Raw genomic sequence first — 15,732 nt, 5'->3', positions numbered from 1 at the left:
AAAGTATTGCCCAAACCTGCTGAAAAGGGCATGAAGGCCTCATTTTGCTTCAGTTGTCCTTTCTCATCCAGAAAGCGATCGGGACGGAATGCCTCCGGAGTCTCCCAACAATCGGGATCGTACAAAACGGATGCCAGGAGAGGGATCACAATCATTCCCTGAAAAAAAAACACACACACACACACACAACCCCGTGGGGATTAAGATTAATGGAGCAGCCATCTTGTTAATGCCCTGGACCCTTACGGACAATTTGAAATTCTACAGCGTCGTTCGCAACATCAGGATGTCTCCGAGCGCTTTCGGAGAGTAGACATTGTTGTAATGTAGGAACGGCAGCAGCCAATTTGTGCACAGCAAGCTCCCACACACCGCAATGTCACGACTGGACAATCTGTTCCATAGAATCCATCGGATCCCCAGGGTGCAGAAGGAGGCCATTGGGCCCATCGAGTCTGCACCGACTCTCTGAAAGAGCATCTTACGAAGGCCCATCCTCTCTCCCCAGCCCTTTCGCCGGAACCTCGTGCATTTATCATGGCCAATCCACCTAACCTGCACATCTTTGGACACTAAGGGGCAATTTAGCATGGCCAATCCACCTAACCTGCACATCTTTGGACACTAAGGGGCAATTTAGCATGGCCAATCCACCTAACCTACACATCTTTGGACACTAAGGGGGAATTTAGCACGGCCAATTCCCAAACCTACACACCTTTGGAGTGCGGGGAGAAACCGGAGCACCCGGAGGAAACCCACGCAGACATGGGGAGAACGTGCAGACTCTGCACAGACAGTGACCCAAGGCCGGAATTGAACCCACGTCTCTGGTGCTGTGAGGCAGCAGTGCTGACCACTGTGCCACCCGTGATGAAGTGATGATATTTAAGGTACAAATATTGCCAGCGTTTGCAGTTAGCCAGCTCCAGGAGAAATGCCAAGAACAGAACATGGACGCTAACACCTCATTTATTGAGCTGCCCAAGGCCTTTGACACAGTCAGCTGGGAGGAAGGTAGTGGAGAAATTCAACTGTTCTGAGAACCTCTGGATCCCACTAGATTTATTACACTGTGGATATCCCACTGGATTTATTACACTGTGGATATCCCACTGGATTTATTGCAGTGGAGATATCCCACTGGATTTATTGCAGTGTAGATATCCCACTGGATTTATTGCAGTGCAGATATCCCACTGGATTTATTACACTGGGGATATCTCACTGGATTTATCTCACTGGATTTATTACACTGGAGATATCCCACTGGATTTATTACACTGGGGATATCTCACTGGATTTATTACACTGGGGATATCTCACTGGATTTATTACACTGGGGATATCCCACTGGATTTATTACACTGGAGATATCTCATTGGATTTATTACACTGGAGATATCCCACTGGATTTATTACACTGGGGATATCCCACTGGACTTATTACACTGAGGATATCTAACTGGATTTATTACACTGGAGATATCCCACTGGATTCATTACACTGGCGATATCCCACTGGATTTATTACACTGGGGATATCCCACTGGATTTATTACACTGAGGATATCTCACTGGATTTGTTACACTGGGGATATTCCACTGGATTTATTACACTGGAGATATCCAACTGGATTTATTACACTGGGGATATCCCACTGGATTTGTTACACTGGGGATATCCCACTGGATTTATTACACTGGGGATATATCACTGGATTTATTAGACTGGAGATATCCCACTGGATATATTACACTGGGGATATCTCACTGGATTTATTCAAATGAAGATATACCACTGGATTTATTCAAATGAAGATATACCACTGGATTTATTACACTGTGGATATCCCACTGGATTTATTACACTGTGGATATCCCACTGGATTTATTGCAGTGGAGATATCTCACTGGATTTATTACACTGGAGATATCCCTCTGGATTTATTACACTGGGGATATCTCACCGGATTTATTACACTGGGGATATCTCACTGGATTTATTACACTGGGGATATCTCACTGAATTTATTTCACTAGGGATATCTCACTGGATTTATTACACTGTGGATATCTCACTGGATTTATTACACTGGGGATATCCCTCTGGGTTTATTACACTGGGGATATCTCACTGTATTTATTACACTAGGGGTATCTCACTGGATTTATTACACTGGGGATATCTCACTGGATTTATTACACTGGAGATATCCCACTGGATGTATTAGACTGGGGATATCTCACTGGATTTATTCCACTGGAGATATCCCACTGGATTTATTACACTGTGGATATCCCACTGGATTTATTGCAGTGGAGATATCTCACTGGATTTATTACACTGGAGATATCCCTCTGGATTTATTACACTGGGGATATCTCACCGGATTTATTACACTGGGGATATCTCACTGAATTTATTTCACTAGGGATATCTCACTGGATTTATTACACTGTGGATATCTCACTGGAATTATTGCACTGGGGATATCCCTCTGGGTTTATTACACTGGGGATATCTCACTGTATTTATTACACTAGGGGTATCTCACTGGATTTATTACACTGGGGATATCTCACTGGATTTATTACACTGGAGATATCCCACTGGATGTATTAGACTGGGGATATCTCACTGGATTTATTCCACTGGAGATATCCCACTGGATTTATTACACTGGGGATATCTCACTGAATTTATTTCACTAGGGATATCTCACTGGATTTATTACACTGTGGATATCTCACTGGATTTATTACACTGGGGATATCCCTCTGGGTTTATTACACTGGGGATATCTCACTGTATTTATTACACTAGGGGTATCTCACTGGATTTATTACACTGGGGATATCTCACTGGATTTATTACACTGGAGATATCCCACTGGATGTATTAGACTGGGGATATCTCACTGGATTTATTCCACTGGAGATATCCCACTGGATTTATTACACTGTGGATATCCCACTGGATTTATTACACTGGAGTTATCTCACTGGATTTATTCCACTGGAGATATCCCACTGGATTTATTACACTGGGGATATCTCACTGGATTTATTACACTGGGGATATCTCATTGGATTTATTACACTGGGGATATCTCATTGGATTTATTACACTGGGGATATCTCACTGGATTTATTTCACTGGGGATATCTCACTGGATTTATTACACTGGGGATATCTCACTGGATTTATTACACTGGGGATATCCCACTGGATTTGTCACACTTCTCTATGGGCTGTGAAATTGTGTAAATGACCCGAAAACTCACCAATCCCAATTTGTTTGATTGTAAGCAACAGACTGCGGAATCTGCGAGTCAATGAAAAAACAAAACTTACCTTTGGAATCAGGAACCCCCTGAACTCGGTGTCCCTCATCACCGTGTGTGGGAGGTTTAGTGGGATAATGTTGGAATATCGCTGGACCTCGTGGATAGCTGCGTCGGTGTAAGGCATCTTCTCCCTATCTTCAACAGTGGGCATGCGTTCAGATCCAATCACCCGGTCAATCTCACTCTGAATTCTTTCTGAAAAAGGTACAATTGTCGTCAGCACTGGAAAGGACAGAACAGGGAGTGGGGGGGGGTGGGGGGTGGGGGGGTGGGGGGGGAGCGGGGTACAGAGCAAGGCCACAGGATTGAGGGTGTTTTGATGGGGGTGGGATGGACAGGATTGGGGGGGAGGTTGATGGGGGTGGGATTGCGGGGGGGTTCATTGGAGGGATGTGCAGGATGGGGGAGATTTATAGGGGAGATGTGCAGGATTGGGGGGGATATATGGGGGAAGTGCAGTATTTGGGGTGATTTATGGGGGGAAGTGCAGGATTGGGGGGATTTATGGGGGGGGTGCAGGATTGGGGGGGATTTATGGGAGAAGTGCAGGATTGGGGGGATTAATAGGGGGGGTGTGCAGGGTTGGGGGGGATTTATGGGGGAAGCGCAGGATTGGGGGGATTAATAGGGGGGTGTGCAGGGTTGGGGGGGATTTATGGGGGAAGTGCAGGATTGGGGGTATTAATAGGGGGGTGTGCAGGATTGGGGGTATTAATAGGGGGGTGTGCAGGATTGGGGGTATTTATGGGGGGGGTGTGTAGGATGAGGGGGGATTGATGGGGGAATGTGCAGGATTGTAGGGGTGTTGACAGAGCAGAGGAGTATGGTCCGAGCTTGGAAATGTGGAGATGTAGACGTTAGCTGTGTTAATATCTTGTCAATCACATTGTTAATGTTAGGAGAAATTGGTGAAGTGCATTAATTGTCTTTGAGCACAGATAAATAAGGGACCTTCACCACCAGGACACACATGGCTTTCCGTTCTACCACCTGGCGGTGAGTGAAGTCGCCAGCAGAGGGCTCTCTATGTGGGAGTCCTCCCTATCTCCATCGGGGAGCTGGCGTGGAGGCTGTTGTGTAGCAGCAACATGCAATCGTAGATTAAGCTGCTGCATGGACTCCCAGGCCGCGTGCCTTTCCTGTGGCCAAGGGGAGGCCATGTTCCATGTCAATGTACATTGCCCGGGGTTGCAGCCTCTTTTTATCTGTTTGAAGGGGCTGTTCCCTAACCTTTGGTTGCACTTCAACCCCTCACTCGTCTTCAGTCACTCGGTCTTGGGGTGGGGGGGGGGGGGGGGGGGGTGGCGGGGGGAGGGGGGGGGTGGGGTGGCGGGGGGAGGGGGAGGGGGAGGGGGAGGAGGTCCTCCTCATAAACCTGCTCCTTGGCCTGGCTCTGTTGGTCATTGTAAGAGTTTTAACAACACCAGGTCAATCTCCACATCATGACTACCATCGACACTGCAAGCTGCCTGTTGGCCATTAACAGGCCCAGGCAGCTTGGTGGAATGGGAGGAAGGTGGGGGGGGGGGGTGTCGTCTGACCCCTCTGTCTGCCCCTCAACTGTGGCCACATTTGCGGCTGGGTGACCTTGGAGAGGGAGCACGCCGTGTCCACGGGCAACATTTCAGACCTTCTGGGACCAGTGGGCAGGCGATGGGTGCATCATCACCTCTGAGAAGGACACTTTGGTTTAGATAATTAAGTTTTCTTGGATGTTTTGTTTTAGGTACAGGTGCCCCACTGTCACCCCTCTTTCACTTGTTTATTTTATGGACCATTTGTTCTATTCAAAACAGGGGCTAGCTGGGACACTGGGTTGTTGGTGGGGGGAGAGCTGTGAGACTGAACAAGTCGATATGAACAGGGGCTAGCTGGGACACTGGGTAAAGTGTGTGTGGGGAGAGCTGTGAGACTGAACATGTCATCAATTCTAAAGAGAAGCCCTGTGTCTTGGTTTCGATGTCACCAACTGGCTTTGATCCTGTTAACAAGTTGGATTTACTAGTTCAGGGGCAGAAGGGCTGCGAGGACGTATCTGTATATATTATCTCAAGTGTCAAGAATCAACCTGAGATCAATTCTGCAAATTATCACTCATTACAAGAGAGAAGATTCTGGAAGCTTCTTTTTTACATGTTTGGAGATAAACATCGCCTTGTTGCTTTTTTGAGTGCGTTAGCAGTGTTCAAAAGTGACCAAGTTTCACTCATATACAATCTAGAAATCTCCCCCACGCGGGGGGGAGGCTATGAACCATGTGACAGATTTGTTAACATCACATGAAGCTAATGGTGTGAATATGAAATTGGCTAAACGACAGGAAGTAGACTGGACCCTGGTACAAGATACCATCATTTCAAAGTGATGAGGAGATGTCAGAAGCAGTTTGTTTTTACTCATTCGTGGGACATGGGCGTTGCTGGCATTTATTGCCCATCCCTAGTTGCCCGAGGTGAGAGTGAACCACATTGCTGTGGCTCTGGAGTCACATGTAGGCCAGACCGGGTAAGGACGGCAGATTTCCTTCCCTAAAGGGACATTAGTGAACCAGATGGGTTTTTTCCATCAATCGACAATGGTTTCATGGTCATCAGTAGATTCTCAATCCCAGATAAGGGTACTGGTCAATGATCTCTCATTACAAGTGGACAAAAGTTACCGCTAGGTAGTAGACACAGAGCCAGGGGAGAACAAAGGGGAAGATGTGTGATAGGGTGGATGGCAGCAATTATTGAGATCAATATTCTTTTGGTGACTTACTGAGCAGCAGAAGGGCTTGCAATCATCTCAACTTCTGAACACACTTACCCCCCGCCTCCCACCCTGCACCAGTTTGTGATGGCTGCTGTGGTTTGACACTTACGAATGGGCAATGCAAAGATGTGCACTGCCTTACCCCCTCGCAGTGAAACCACACGCGAAAAGCGATGTTTATTTTTAAGCTGTATTTTGAGTAGCGATCTTAACTTCTCGAGTCACAGAGGTTTTACAGCATGGAAACAGGCCCTTCGGCCCAAGTTTTAATCACTAAACTAGTCTCAATTGCCCACATTTGGCCCATATCCCTCTATACCCATCTTACCCATGTAACTGTCTAAATGCTTTTTAAAAGATAAAATTGTACCCGCCTCTGCTACTGCCTCTGGCAGCTTGTTCCAGACACTCACCACCCTCTGTGTGAAAAAAATGCCCCTCTGGACCCTTTTGTATCTCTCCCCTCTCACCTTAAACCTACGCCCTCTAGTTTTAGACTCCCCTACCTTTGGGAAAAGATGTTGACTATCTAACTTATCTATGCCCCTCATTATTTTATAGACCTCGATAAGATCTCCCCTCTCACCTTAAACCAATGCCCTCTAGTTTTAGACTCCCCTACCTTTGGGAAAAGATATTGACTATCTAGCTGATCTATGCCCCTCATTATTTTATAGACCTCTATAAGATCACCCCTCAGCCTCCTACACTCAAGGGAAAAAAGTCCCAGTCTATCCAGCCTCTCCTTATAACTCAAACCATCAAGTCCCGGTAGCATCTTTTCTGCACTCTTTGTAGTTTAATAACATCCTTTCTATAATAGGGTGACCAGAACTGTACACAGTATTCCAAATGTGGCCTTACCAATTGTCTTGTACAACTTCAACAAGACGTCCCAACTCCTGTATTCAATGTTCTGACCAATGAAACCAAGCATGCTGAATGCCTTCTTCACCACTCTGTCCACCTTTCTAGTTTAATAATATCCTTTCTATAATAGGGTGACCAGGACTGTACACAGTTCATAGAATCCCTACAGTGCCAAAGGAGGCCATTCGGCCCATCGAGTCTGCACCGACAACCCCACCCAGGCCCTATCCGCGCAACCCCATGTCAATATTGACCAGGAATGTACAAGAAACGCGGGCTGACACGTGTGGAGTGACTGCCACTCATACTCACCCTGGATGTCTGGATATTTCAAGAACAGCAGGAGGCCCCAGCGCATGGTGGAACTGGTGGTATCGGTGCCGGCAAGGAATATGTTAAACGTCGACAGAAGGAGGTTCTCATCGTTAAATTCAGATCTGGGGTCATCTTTCTCCTGTGATAAAAGGCGGTAGCTTTGCATTATCGCACTGTCCGACATGTTCTGCCTGTCGCACAAGGGGAGCGTCAAAGGCCCTGGTCACCACCAGATCCAACTCAACTACTGTGGGACGCCCTGGGCCAACTTCCTCCTCCTGGCTGGGGGGCAAAGTGGGGGATCATGAGGGGTCACCCTGAGTGTCCCTCCAGCTCCCTGATCCTACCTCAGAGGTGCCCGGGTGGCACGGTGGTTAGCACTGCTGCCTCGCAGCGCCAGGGACCTGGGTTCGATTCCCAGCTTGGGGCACTGTCTTGTGTGGAGTTTGCACATTCTCCCCGTGTCTGCGTGGGTTTCCTTGGGGCGCTCCAGTTTCCTCCCACACTTCAAAGATGTACAGGTTAGGTGGATTGGCCATGCTAAATTGCCCATTAGTGTCCTGGGATGCGTAGGTTAGAGGGATTAGCAGGGTAAATATGTGGGGTTATGGGGATTGGGCCAGGGTGGGATTTTGTCAGAGCAGACTCGATGGGCCGAATGGCCTCCTTCTGCACTGGGGGATTTATGATTCTAATATATTCTGCCGTTGAAATATTGCTGTTCATACCCTTGGCAAAAGGGCAAAGCGAGGGATCGGATTTTTCAGCCCATCCTGCTGGGAAGGTTTTCCAGTCCCGTCAGGAGGATTTTTCAGTCCTGTCAAGAGGATTTTCCAGTCCTGTCAGGAGGATTTTTGAGTCAGTGATGTGACCGGGGATCAACGCTGGCCTTGGGTGACTGTCTGTGTGGAGTTTGCACATTATCCCTGTGTCTGGGTGGGTTTCCTCCGGGTGCTCCGGTTTCCTCCCACAGTCCGAAGATGAGCGGGTTAGGAGAATTGGCCATGCTAAATTACCCCTTAGTGTCCAAAGATGTGAAGGTTAGGTGGATTGGCCACGCTAAATTGCCCCTTAGTGTCCAAAGATGTGTAGGTTAGGTGGACCGGCCATGCTAAATTGCCCTTTTGTATCAGGGGGCTTAACAGAGTAAATATGTGGGATTACGGAGATAGGGCCTGGTTGGGATTGTTGTTGGTGCAGGCTCGATGGGCTGAATGGCCTCCTTCTGCACTGAAGGTATTCTTTCTTCCTTTTATATCTGGTGATGGGATGTGAGTGCTGTTGGCTCGGCCAGGATTTGTTTCCCATCCCTAAATACCCCAGAGGGTGGCGGCGGGTGGGGGGGGGGGTGGCGGGGAGCTGCCTTCTTGAACCCCTGCAGGGGCACCCACCATGCTACGGTTCTGAAGCATTTTGGTACAGTGACGCTTAGAGACAACATAACCATATTGTCCAGGTCTGGAGTCACATGTAGGCCAAACTGGGTAAGAACGGCAGGTTTCCCTGAAGGGGAACCAGGTGGACTTTTACAATATTCCAGGAGTTTTAAGGCCACCCTTCCCGCAAGCAGCTGCAATGATATAATGACCTCAACGAGGTCCAGGAGGTTGGTCTCTTGGGAGTATGAGCCCTCTGATTGAGGTAATGATTGCCTGCCCAATCAGGGAGTCTCACCTGTTTATATATGTAGAGGAATGTCAGGGCTACTAACACGCTGGATTCTGAATTTATACATGAAGCACTCTTAGGAGTGGAATTGAGTTTGTAAATAAAGGGAATCTGGTGAAGAGACACTGGCCTCTGAGGAGATATTTCAGTCACATTTTATTTATTAACTGATAGTAATTCCCGCCAAATATTGGGATTTGATTCCCATTTCTAGAATATTAGTCCAGGCATCGACATTACTTGTCCAGTAACATAAGAACATAAGAACATAAGGAGTAGGCCATCTGGCCTCTCGAGCCTGTTCCGCCATTCAATAAGATCATGGCGGATCTTTTCGTGGACTCAGCTCCACTTACCCGCCCGCTCACCATAACCCTTAATTCCTTTACTGTTCAAGAATCTATCTATGACCACAATACTCCTCACCCAGAGAGAAGTAGACACTTAGTTGCGTCAAACTGCTTCAGAGAAGTAGCAGCATGGGTCTACCCGCAGCCGTTCCGGAGGGCAGCTCACCCTCACCTTCTTGAGGGGTAGTTAGAGGCGGGAAAATAGATCCTGCGGCCTAGCCAGCACCACTCACACCCCAATATTCCTTCATACCCTGACTTAGCAAACCGCCCAATGCCTTCGATAACCGGAGCTCAGGGGGCCCACTGCTTATCGGTTCAATTCCCCAGAGATGCTGTGAAAAAATCAGCGCTGACAGAAACGGGGATACGAACCTCCTCCATTTTGGCCAGGAAACTGGCAGTGAAGTCCTGAGGCCTTCCTTCGGCGCGAGCCTCTTTGTGGCTTTGGATCATTTCTCTCAGGAAGCCTTTTATCTTGGCCGCATTTTCGAAAAGCATGTTGTGAGGGCCTGGGAGGCAGTCCAAAACGCTCGGGAGCAAATCATACAGCTGTGGGCAGGAACACAAGATGTGGTTCATTCGCTGAGGCAGAGTAGAAAGAATAATTTATAGTTTCCGTCGCGGGGGGACGGGGACGAGAGATCAAATTAATTACCTGTCATTGTATATTGGCTTGTCTGAAGCAAATAAAGATGAACAAAGTTGTATTTATAATGTATCTTCCATGAACCCCAGGATTTCCCAAAGTGCTGCACAGCCTATGAAGTACAGTCACCATAAAAATGGAAGTGGAGAACATGCCTCTGTCTACATCAACTGGGATGAAGTGGAAATGGTCAAGAGCTTCAAGTTTTTAGGTTTTCAGATCACCGACAATCTGTCCTGGACCTTCCACGCTATAGTTAAGAAAGCCCCGCCAACGCCTCTACTTCAAATGTGATATGAGGAACATCTTTCTTACCCAGCGAGTGGTTGGGGTCTGGAATGCGCTGCCTGGAACCATGGTGGAGGCAGCTTCAATCGAGGCATTCAGAAGGCTAAGGAAATTTTGCATGTCCGCTACCAATTTTTACTGATGCACCACAGAAGGCATCCTTTCCGGATGTATCACAGCTTGGTGTGGCTCCTGCTCTGCCCAAGACCGCAAGGAACTACAAAGGGTTGTGAACGTAGCCCAGAGCATCACGCAAACCAGCCTCCCATCCATTGACTCTGTCTACACTTACCGCTGCCTCAGGAAAAGCAACCAGCATAATCAAGGACTCCACACACCCCGGACATTCTCTCTTCCATCGGGAAAAAGATACAAAAGTCTGAGGTCACGTACCAACTGACTCAAGAACAGCTTCTTCCCTGCTGCCATCAGACTTTTGAATGGACCTACCTCGCATTAAGTTGATCTTTCTCTACACCCTAGCTATGACTGTAACACTACATTCTGCACCCTCTCCTTTCCTTCTCTATGAACGGTATGCTTCATCTGTAAAGCACGCAAGAAACAATACTTTTCACTGTTTCCCAATACATGTGACAATAAATCAAATAATGGAGGATTGTGTGATTCCATAAACAGCAATGGGATAAAGACCAGCTAACTTGAGTTAGCAGGACGACAATCCACCTGGAGCCAGGAGAGAAGGGAGTATCACAGGGTGGGGACAGAAACTGCCAGTCTGTTCCAAAATATCTTCACAATAACTCCCAGCAGACTCCCAGTGTGTGAATGTCATTATGGAGCAACGCCCATGGTTACCATTCAAATGCTGCCAGGGCATTGCCGGTATTTTCGGGGAGTGGATGAAGGGACGTGTGAATCATTTGACAGTGAGACAGGCTGAGGCAGCACATGGCTTAGAACGGAGGCGAAGGTGTGGGAACACCCATGAGGAACAAGGAGTAACACGACTTAAAGAGTCCCCCATGGCCACACACATAGAAAGAAGTCTCACAACACCAGGTTAAAGTCCAACAGGTTTATTTGGTTCTCTGTTTGAGAACAGATATCCACTCCATCTGACGAAGGAGCTGTGCTCCGAAAGCTTATGGTATTTGCTACCAAATAAACCTGTTGGACTTTAATCTGGTGTTGTGAGACTTCTTACTGTGCTTACCCCAGTCCAACGCCGGCATCTCCACATCATCACACACATATAACCATAGCATCCCTACAGTGCAGAAGGAGGCCACTCAGCCTGTCGCATCGGCACCAACGCTCCAAAAGAGCATCATACCCAGGTTCATATCCCCGGCCCAATCCCTGTAACCCCACACATTTACCATGGCCAATCCACCTAACCTGCACATCTTTGGACACTAAGAGACTATTTAGCATGGCTAATCCTCCTAACCCGCACCTCTTTGGACACTAAGGAACAATTTAGCATGGTCAATCCACCTAACCTGCGCATCTTTGGGCACTAAGGGGCAATTTAAAATGGCCAATCCACCTAACCTGCACATCTTTGGATACTAGGGGGCAATTTAGCATGGCCAATCCACCTAACCTGCACATCTTTGGATACTAGGGGGCAATTTAGCATGGCCAATCCACCTAACCTGCACATCTTTGGACACTAAGGGGCAATTTAGCATGGCCAATCCACCTAATCCGCACCTCTTTGGACACTAAGGAACAATTTAGCATGGCCAATCCACCTAACCCGTACATCTTTGGACACTAAGGGGCAATTTAGCATTGCCAATCCACCTAACCTGCACATCTTTGGACACTAAGGGGCAACTTAGCATGGCCAATCCACCTAACCTGCACATCTTTGGACACTAAGAGACAATTTAGCATGGCCAATCCACCTAACCTGCACATCTTTGGACACTAAGGGGCAATTTAGCATGGCCAATCCACCTAACCTGCACATCTTTGGACACTAAGGGGCAATTTAGCATGGCCAATCCACCTAACCTGCACATCTTTGGACACTAAGGGGCAATTTTACGTGGCTAATCCACCTAACCTGCACATCTGTGGACACTAAGGGGCAATTTAACATGGCTAATCCACCTAACCTGCACATCTTTGGACACTAAGGGGCAATTTAGCATGGCCAATCCACCTAACCTGCACATCTTTGGACTGTGGGAAGAAACCGGAGCACCCGGAGGAAACCTACGCAGACACGGGGAGGACGTGCAAACTCCAAACTGTTATCCTTCATTTATACTGGACGTTGGTGAGACCGCATCTCGAATACTGTGCCAGTTTTGGTCTCCTTATTAAAAGAAGGATGTAAGTGCATTGGAGATGGTTCAGAGGAGGTTTACTCAAAGGATACCTGGATTGAGCGGGTTGTCTTGTGAGGAAAGGTTGGACAGATTGAGCTTGTTTCCACTTGAGTTTAGAAGAGTGAGGGGGAGACTCTATTGAAGAATGTAAGATCCTGAACAGTCTCGACAAGATGAACTTGGAAAGGGTGTTTCCTCTTGTGGGTGAGCCCAGTACTAGGGGGCACCGTTTTACAAATATGGGTCGCCCTTTTAGGACAGAAATGAGGAGAATTTCTTTCTCTCAGAGGGTTGTGCGACTTTGCAACTCTCTGCCTCAGAAGGCGATGAGGGCGGGGTCACTGAATACTTTTAAGGCGGCGGGAGATAGATTGTTGTTGGGTGATGGCGTCAAAGGTTATCAGGGGTAAGTGGAAAAGGTGGAACTCAACACAAACAGATCAGCCACGGTCTTATTGAATGGCGGAGCAGGTTCAAGGGGCCGAATGGCCTCCTCCTGCTCCTATTTCGTATATTCATGCCTTCGTTTTATGTTTTGAGAAGACTATAATTATTTTTAACGAAGAAAGAATCTGCGGTTTTCCCCTTCTGGCAACGATTTAGGAAAGTTGTTATGAGGATGAAAATGTTTGGGGGGTGGAGGGAAGTGAACTGAACTCCAAATTTCTATCACTCAGAGCTCCCACCGACCCTTCATTCCTTCTATCCCATGTATAGTTTAATGTTAAAGTTAAAGTTTAGATTTATTTACTCGTGTCACAAGTAGGCTTACATTAACACTGCAATGAAGTCACTGTGAAAATCCCCTGGTCGCCACACTCCGGCGCCTGTTTGGGGACACTGAGGGAGAATTTAGCACGGCCAATGCATCTAACCCGCACGTCTTTCAGACTGTGGGAGGAAACAGGAGCACCCGGAGGAAACCCACGCAGACACGGGGAGAACGTGCAGACCCCGCACAGACAGTAACCCAAGCCAGGAATTGAACCCGTGTCCCTGGTGCAGTGAGGCAGCAGTGCTAACCACCGTGCCACCACGGTGAATCCAGAAGGAAGACTGTTTATGTGAGTTGAAAATATTGGTGAGTTCTGGTGTGCGAGAGTAAGGTCACCCTCCGATTGGGGATGAGTTCAAAGATCAGAGGTTATCGGTGGGTAAAAGGGTTACTCAGCAATAAAGAGGTGAAGACAGAGAGAGGAAGCAGCGACAGAGATTCACCTTACCTGACCCCAGGGGCTGCTAATGACCCTCATGTTTTCTGTGATCATGTCCAGCAGGGTGAGCAACTTTGAGTCCGTGTAGTCAAACCGGTTCCCAAAGACAACGGCGCACATTATGTTGGCCGTGGCACAGGTCAGCTGGAAGGTGGGGTCAAAGGGCGACTCTGATGAGATAACAAGGCACAACAAAGCGTGAGTTGGTTAATGGAGCATGACAGAGCACTGGACAGTGTCCCGAAGGAGGGAGGGAGGAGGAGTAGGGCCTATTTTTCTGTAGTCACCTTGGGTACTTGAGGGGCAGTCGTGTAAAAACGGTTCACAATGGGTTGGCCAACAACATCCACAACCAATTAGCAAGAAAACACAAGGGATATCTGATTGGCTGACAGCGTCAAACATAGAAACTAGAAGCTGGAGTAGGCCATTCAGCCCTTCGAACCTCCTCCGCCATTCATCATGATCATGGCTGATTATCAAATTCAATATCCTGATTCCCCCTTTCCCTCCATATCCCTCGATCCCTTTAGCCCTAAGAGCCATATCTAATTTCTTCTTGAAATCACACAACGTTTTGGCCTCAACTACTTTCTGTGGTAGTGAATTCCACACATTCACCACCCTCTGGGTGAAGAAATTTCTCCTCACCTCAGTCCTAAAAGGTTTACCCCTTATCCTTAACATTGCTGCCTCACAGCTCCAGGGACCCGGGTTCAATTCTGGCCTCGGGTGACCGTCTGTGTGGAGTTTGCATGTTCTCCCCATGACTGTGTGGGTTTCCTCCGGGTGCTCTGGTTTCCTCCCATAGTCCAAAGATGTGTGGGTTAGGGGTGGATTGGCCATGCTAAATTACCCCTCAGTGTCAGGGGATTAGCAGGGTAAATATGTGAGGTTACGGGGATAGGGTCTGGGTGGGATTGTTGCTGGTGCAGGCTTGATGGGCCAAATGGCCTCCTTCTGAACTGTAGTGATTCTTTGATTCTATGACCCCTAGTTCTGGACTCCCCCACCATCGGGAACCTCCTTTCTGAATCTACTTTCTCTAATCCTAATAGAATTTTACAAATTACTATGAGATCCCCTCTCATGGAATCATTACAGTGCAGAAGGAGGCCATTTGGCCCATCGAGTCTGCACAGACCATAATCCCACCCAGGCCCTATCCCCATAACCCCACTTATTTACCCTGCTCATCCCCCTGACACTAAGGGTCAATTTAGCACAGCCAATCCACCTAACCTGCACATATTTGGACTGTGGGAGGGAACTGGATCACCCAGAGGAAACCCACGCAGACACGGGGAGAATGTGCAAACTCCACACAGACAGTCGCCCGAGGCCGGAATTGAACCCGGGTCCTTTTGGCGCTGTGAGGCAGCAGTGCTAACCACTGTGCCACTGTGCCACTTTTCCAAGCTCCAGTGAATATAATCCTAACCGACTTAGTCTCTCCTCATATGGCAGACCTGCCATCCAAGGAATCAGCCTGGTAAACCTCCGCTGCATTCCTTCTATAGCGAGGACATCTTTCCTCAGATAACTGCACACTATATGCCAGGTGTGGCCTCACCAAAGCCCTGGTAAACAGGTGGCAGCCATTTGTTACACAGCTTGTCCACATTTCCTTCCCAACAAGTTAAGAATTCCATTAGGCTGGTACAGGCGCAATGGGCTGAATGGCCTGCTCCCGTGTTGCAAGGTTTGATACTTTACATTTAACACCAAAAGTTAAAATAGCCTCTGACCTGTTCTATTCTCACAATGCTTCTAACTCAAATACTGAATGTTAAACTGTCTTCTTGTGAGCATTGCAGAGATTCGCAATGAAGTGTTTGAGTGTGAGGGTATCCAACTGCGAGAATGGAGAATAATCAATGCATTCAAAGTCAAGCATTGAACATAGAACTCTGCACTGCAGAAGGAGGCCATTTGGCCCATCGAGTCTGCACCAACTCTCCGACAGA

At 47.8% G+C, this 15,732-nt stretch overlaps 1 protein-coding gene across 1 annotated transcript in view; it reads right to left on the bottom strand.

Annotated features, from left to right (window-relative positions):
- Nucleotides 1-15,732, bottom strand: part of LOC144511099 (cytochrome P450 2F3-like) — a 36,196-nt gene that overhangs the window by 398 nt on the left and 20,066 nt on the right. Inside the window, exons 4-8 of the mRNA XM_078241076.1 lie at nucleotides 13,775-13,935; nucleotides 9,684-9,860; nucleotides 7,288-7,429; nucleotides 3,359-3,546; nucleotides 17-158 (exon numbers count right to left, since the gene is read on the bottom strand). Coding sequence (XP_078097202.1) covers nucleotides 17-158; nucleotides 3,359-3,546; nucleotides 7,288-7,429; nucleotides 9,684-9,860; nucleotides 13,775-13,935 — 810 coding nt within the window. The remainder of the gene's footprint in view (nucleotides 1-16; nucleotides 159-3,358; nucleotides 3,547-7,287; nucleotides 7,430-9,683; nucleotides 9,861-13,774; nucleotides 13,936-15,732) is intronic.

The sequence above is a fragment of the Mustelus asterias genome, chromosome 24 (assembly GCF_964213995.1).
Source record: "Mustelus asterias chromosome 24, sMusAst1.hap1.1, whole genome shotgun sequence".
Lineage (NCBI taxonomy): Eukaryota > Metazoa > Chordata > Chondrichthyes > Carcharhiniformes > Triakidae > Mustelus > Mustelus asterias.
The sequence above is the reverse complement of the archived record's forward strand: the minus strand, read 5'-3'. Positions and strand labels throughout refer to the sequence as shown.